General features: G+C 38.3%; 1 protein-coding gene across 8 annotated transcripts in view; it reads left to right on the top strand.

The window, feature by feature from the left end:
• The first annotated feature begins 1675 nt into the window (after positions 1-1675).
• Positions 1676-6449, top strand: part of fcho2 (FCH and mu domain containing endocytic adaptor 2) — a 50725-nt gene continuing 45951 nt past the window's right edge. For 4 of the 8 annotated variants that reach the window (XM_087843857.1, XM_087843858.1, XM_087843856.1 and 1 more), the window contains exon 1: positions 1676-1879. In XM_087843857.1, the coding sequence (XP_087699983.1) occupies positions 1847-1879 (33 nt within the window). In that variant the 5' untranslated portion in view covers positions 1676-1846. The remainder of the gene's footprint in view (positions 1880-6449) is intronic. The other 4 variants (XM_087843860.1, XM_087843859.1, XM_087843861.1 and 1 more) reach the window with 3 other exon arrangements.

Below are 6449 nucleotides of genomic sequence, written 5' to 3'. Positions count from 1 at the left end.
AGATTGGTTTAAAAAGCCACCCCATCATCAATGGGTGTTAATTCACATTAGCATTAATACATGCAACACTGCTAGCTGAACAGTGGGATTACAGTTGGAAACCAGGAAGTAGGAACGATTCCTACTTCTACATCCTTATTGTCAAACGTGATTGTTATCAGGCTTAGGTAAATGGTGTAATCTCTGCACAATGCCTTGAATGCAAATACTTTGAGGATTTTTGCTGGGGTTTTGCAATAGAAGTACAGTACACTGTATGTAGAGATGCAGGTGAAAGCTGATTTAAAAACAATTGCATATGTTGACAACTCTGCAAATATAGGTTTGACTTTCTATGAAGCTTTATTGAAAAATTTGTATTTTATAAAGCACCCATCAATATTAAGGAATGTCTAGTCAAGGAGCTCTAGTAGTCTACAGTTTAATTAGCCTTTAAACTTGATTAGATTATCTGCCTTCATCCTTTTGCTAATGAAAGTGAAAACCTCATTCTCATAGACATGTTTTGATTTTTCTTTTTCTTTTTTTTATAAGCTGCTGAATTTTAAAAATAAGTAATACTTTTGGGGCCACCAAATATTTTGGATCATGCAAAGACTCTATATTGTACTGTAGTAATTTTGTAATATTTGTAAGATGATATAGTGGGTGTGACTGGTTACCATTGCTTGAATCTGTACATTGTTCCAATAAATTGTTTACATTATTGTGGGCCTTTATCATTTATTTTCTCCAAGGCTTTTTTTTTTCTTTCTTTCTTTTTTTTTTTTTTTTTTTGCAATGTCACTGGTAGTTTCAGGCTTTGTGAAATTTGAATTACACAAATAGCAGACTGTCCACTGTGCCGACTGTAAATGGGCCTTTAAATACAATATTTATTTATTTATTTATTCATAAAGCACTTTAAAACAGCCACAGCAGATGCATAGTGGTTGTACACAAAAGTGAGTGAAGTAGAGTGAAAGCAATCATTTACAAAAACAACTATCATACAATAAAAACAAGTAAGATCAATGTCTCACACTGGGTCGAAGGCCAGGCAGTATACCGTGTTTAAGACAAATTTAAAAATTAACAATGTAACTGTCTAACGTGGAAAGACTATTTATTCCAAAACCTAGATTCTTGTTGCCCGACAGATGATTAGGTGCAAAACCTTGAAAAGTGACATACTGCTAAATCTATCAGTTTAAATAAATGTAAAGGCTTATTCATAGACTTGGTGTTGGAAGACCTTTTCTTATGCTTTAAATAAACCACAACCGTAACAAGAGTATTTGCTTTTGCAATATTTGTGGAACGTGTGTTGAATAAACAATCCCACTGGAAAAGGACGTTTAAACGGGTATGAATAATCTTTACCCACTAGTGCACAACAAATCGGCACATAGATTTATTAAACAGGGAGACATATCTATAGATGCTGAATTCATAAGTAATGCTAACTAAAACAAACACTAATATAGCTAATAATATCTTACTTATTTTTATATATTATTATTTTCACATAGCTGCGTTATGGTTTATGTGTATTTTAGTCAATCTATGTGGGAATTTACGTAAAGCATTTGAAGGCAGCATTTCACCAGGCGACTGTGGTGTCTCTCTTCGCCATTGATAGCGCTGTTTCACCCACTGAACGTCTACATTTCTACGGGAATAAACCATAGGGGAGAGACGCCGGGTGGAGGTGGAGTCTGTAGGTGGGGAGGGAGAAGAAAGGGGAGAGGAGGAAAACGGGGAAAGGCAGATACAAGAGAAACGGGGGGAGGACGGTGGATGATATACGCTTCAAAAGTTGCATTACAACAAACTGAAGAGTTGTGGCGAAGAGTAATAAAGCAAGATGATAACGCCGTACTTCCTAGAGAATTTCTGGGTAGGTGGTGCTTTTTTATTCACGGTGTTTACACCGGTGCTATTATCACGCTATGTTCCCTCCTTATCATGTTCATGCCAATCAGGAATCAAGTGTTATTCGTTTTGCAGAGGAAGTCGTCTAGCTCACAAGCTTAGTTCCCTCTGAAGTCGCAGTGTCCTGGTCAGCAACCCCGCGGCCACCGCTAATTTCCTTCGGCAAATATTTTGCTACCCCGGGGTTTGGGCCTCTGTGAACCAATCTAACTTGAAACGTCGAAGCGTCCACCCCTGTTTTCTGTCAATTGGCTCGGTCAGGATTGCTTGGAACGTATATGGTCAGTTCCCTGAATGCTATTGGACGCCTCGGCTGTCAGTCATAGCCGTTGGTCGTACGCGTCATTTTCTTCCGTGACAAAGTTTCAGTGAGATACCAGATGTTAGTAAGTTAGAATAGATTTAAAAGCCTCAATACCAACCTAAATAGCGATACTTTATTTCGTACAGCTGGTGCCGCAGAGCACTGGCTGTGTTAAGCTGAGCTCAGCGCTTTCTGCGTACTGCCTAAAGGTCATTTCTCTCCCGATAATAATTTGACGTGGCTGTGTCAAAGCAGGTGGGAAAGTAGAAGTCTACCGTTACTACTTGTTGCACTACACTGAAGTCACAAAGATAGTGCCATTAGAAGTGAAACTCGAACGGTATTGGCCTTATTAGGGCTACTCCTCCATGTCAAGACGGTGTGTGTATTGCACTATAACACTACGGCAAGTATTGGTTATGCGTCATAGCTAAAATGTTACAATTCTTACAGCGACATAGTTTTGAATAAAACCCATGGGTAAATTAGTACCTAACTGTTGTAACTTCCCCCTTTCTTTTTCTGTTCTTTTTTTTAATCTGTTACTCATTTATATATAATACAACAGGACTCTCAGCTTGAAACAACCAATCAGAATCCGTTCTTGTCTTCTTTAAGGTGGACAAACACATCCTTAAGTTTTAGCCTTAGTTGAACTCTGGAGGTGATCCAGGGCTTGTAAAGGGGCTGTAATGAATATTTGTGGAAAACTACATTAAGCTAAGTGCTTGAAGTAATTACCAATAACACTGCTGTTACCCACTAACGCCTTTTTTGTTCCTAAATGAGAGTTCATCAATATCTAAATGGCAAAAGAGGAGCAATCAGAGACACTCCTGACTCTTCAATCTGCCCTTTGTGCCCTTCTGTGAGCCACAAGAGAATCCAGTGATGGTCTCAATCAGCTGTGTGTTTAACATGCAGGACACACATGAGCGCACATACTTGGCACTGGGAGGAGATGCATCCATTTCCCTTTTGACTTGACTACAAATCATCATCATCTCTATCAGACCTATTGAGTTTTTCAGTTTGTTTGTTATATTGCTAAGCAGAGAGGTTTTCCCCATTCACATCCCATGCTCTTTCACTTTTTTTCGATGTTTTCATTGGGGTTTGTTTTTTCCCTTTTTTGTCATCTATACAAAATGGATCTCCTCAGCTGAATATACAAGTTCTTTAGGAATTCAGGCAGTGCTGTTTATCTGTCATAGTTGCAGCACTGGACTGGTCACCAGCTGCAACATTTCTACTCCTTGGATTTATTTGCAGGCTTTGTTTCATTTCCTTTTTCTTTCTCTGTACGAAATCTAAGCAAAAGTTTGGTTTCTCAATGGAAGTTCTGGCGCAAAAGTGCAAGATGTGGCCTATGTGCCATGTAACATGGAGTCTCAACAGATTAGGACTGACTAGGCAGTATAGAGACAGCCAGTATGTTGTCTTATATATTGTCCCACACTTCACACACAGTGTCCCACTGACACGGCAAAGAGTGACGCTAATAAAGAGGTGGACAGGAGTGACACACATCCTTTTGGCTGCCTAATTTTCTTCAGCTGTCTCTCAAATCAAACCAGTATGGCTCTGCCTTCAGAGGAAGGGCTTGTTGAGGTTTTGTAACTGGATTGAGTGGTTATTCAACCCAACAGCCTTGAGAATCAGTAGCAATTTTCTAAGATTACCAGAGTAAAAACATTACACTAATTATGGTTTTTGTGTGAAACAAACATCCTGCCTCTTGCTGGTTGTTGTTCATTCATCCCTTTATATTTAAATGAGTCGGTTTTAGTTGTGTTAGACCAACCCGTTTTGGCGTTATCATCCCTAACAAGTTAAGTAATGGTCAAGTTTTCGTTTGTATCTACCACAAACAAAGCCCAGCCTCTGTGTGCATACCGCATACTAAAGCTGTGTGTGTTGTCTGTGATGAGCTGTGATAGCTCAGTGCACCGCTCCCAGACCTCTCTGGTCACATGACTGAGGCCAGACACTCTGATGTCAAGGCGCCGTCTGTGCAGCTCATGGCTGTGTGCTCTACAGGCTGTACCGGGCCACCGTTTACAGTCTGCGTTGGAGAGACACTGTTGTTTGGCTCTGTCTAAATTCCTCAGGGACAGCGTGCAGTTCTTTCCACTGCTCTCACCTGAGCACACACCGGAACAGGAGAAGAAGTCGTGTCAGCTGAGACACTTCTAATCCTGTGTATTGTTTCCCCCTTCCTAAAGCACAACATCAGTGCTGTAATAACAAGCATGGGAAACTTATGAAGTTTTTTCATAGGTTTCCCCTAGAGCTTAGGTAAACTGCTACACTGTACCACTTTCCTGCCTGCATACCAAAGATATAAACACTCAGCACCTATGTGCTATAATTCTTTTGCCGATACTCCCAACTTCACACATTTAGCACATTAGAAATTTTTAAATTGTAATTTTTTACTCAAGCACATTTATTATATGTCCTACATATATGTTGTTTAACTAAAAAAGCATTGCACAGAAACATCAGTGTTTACTGAGGCAGACAAACTTACGAACAAAAATAGTCTGAAGTAATGTAAGCATTCATTTACTCCCAGGCTTAGTTTTTTTTAGCGTTCTTTTGCAGTTTGGAAGGTATAGTATAACAATATGCAGCATGATAAACAACAATAGGCAACAACCACTTGATTCCCTACATAAAGGATATTGAACCTTGCATTGTAGTCTGACTGGAGGAGAATGAATTCCTGTCCCTCTCTGTGCAGCAGATGTTACATGATAAACCATACACTGTGGTTTGGTTTATCTTTCCTTTTTAAGGTGGTAGTTAAGATTAAAGATGTCAGTTTCTTTTTGTGTTCAGTGCTCAGTATTGAATTGCTGTAAATATAAAGCATGGTTTTCAAAGATATGTTCTTACTGACTTAACAAATAGATTGTTTTTCTGGTGAGAAAGCCATGTACTCTGTCTAGTACATAAACTGTTATAATATGCAAAGAGTTTCTTTCACTCTATATAATGACAGGTTTTTTTTCTTTATTGACCATTCTTCTTTACTTTCATAATTTACATCACTTTAAATTGCAAAAGTCTTGTGCCACCTCTTATTTCTTTATATTTTGCTAGAATGGTGGAAATATGTGCAGCGATTTTCTTTTAAATATCTGCAAACATAAATGCGATTATAGTTTATAAAGAGCTTGCAAGTCAGTTTTGGTATGAACACCTTTATTTTTAAACACAGTGTGCACTCATGCTTTCTGGTACTTTCTTTAAGTGATCTTCAGGAATCGTTGTCTGGATTTCTTGAAGGACATTTCAAAGCTCTTCTTTGAAAGTTGGGTGCCTTTTATTTTATTCTCTGTTAAGATCCTACACTGCTTCAACAATGTTAAGGTCCGGGCTTTGGGGAGGCCAGTACATGACTGATTGTGTTCCATTGTGTATTTTTCTATCCAGGTATACTTTTACTCCATTGATATTGTGTTTGGGATCATTCCCATGTTGAAAAATGAAGCTATTGCCAATCAGACACTTTCCAGGTAGTATTGCTTGGTGGGACAAAAGCTGATGGTACTTTTCTGTATTCACAATACCACTCCAACACTGAAAACTGGACAAACTCTTAAGAACATGACTTTGACATATCGTTCATCTGCCTTCCACTTCTTCTGCTGTTTTTAGCTAAAGCCTCTTTGGGAATTAGCTTATTGATACAAAATGCTATTTTCTGTCTGTCAAACTGTGTGAGCTTTGGCATTTTTCATAGATTCAAGTAAAGAAATAGAATATCTGTTTTTGGGACAGGCTGCTAGAGCCAAAGTGCCTAAAGATTAAATTAAAATTGGTTATTTGCTAAGTTGTCTGTTACATGTGTATATATACAACATTAGTTCATCCCTTTGAGTTAGGTTCCTTTTTATCATTGAACAATTCATAGGTCAGTGTAAAGTGACTTACCAAGCAAACAGAAAATTTCTCTGAAAGGTGTCAGTTACAAAACCTGAAGTGAAAATGAATGAAAACGGCCACTGTCTAAAGAAAAACGTTCGAACTGTTGCTCAACAGTTTGAATCACTGAAGACCAAAAAATGAAAAAGTCTGGTTGACTGGAATCAGAATATAAAGATATAAGTGGTGGCTAAAACAAAAACTGAATTTTATAAGCAATTAATGATAAATATGAAAATCAATTTGGCTGTTTGCTCTATGAGAAGTCAAAAATATTTAAAGCAGCCCACTTCTGAGT

Source organism: Neolamprologus brichardi, chromosome 7 (assembly GCF_056152115.1).
Source record: "Neolamprologus brichardi isolate AB-2024 chromosome 7, ASM5615211v1, whole genome shotgun sequence".
Classification (NCBI taxonomy): domain Eukaryota; kingdom Metazoa; phylum Chordata; class Actinopteri; order Cichliformes; family Cichlidae; genus Neolamprologus; species Neolamprologus brichardi.
Note: the sequence above shows the minus strand (reverse complement) of the source record. Positions and strands in the feature narration are given on the sequence as shown.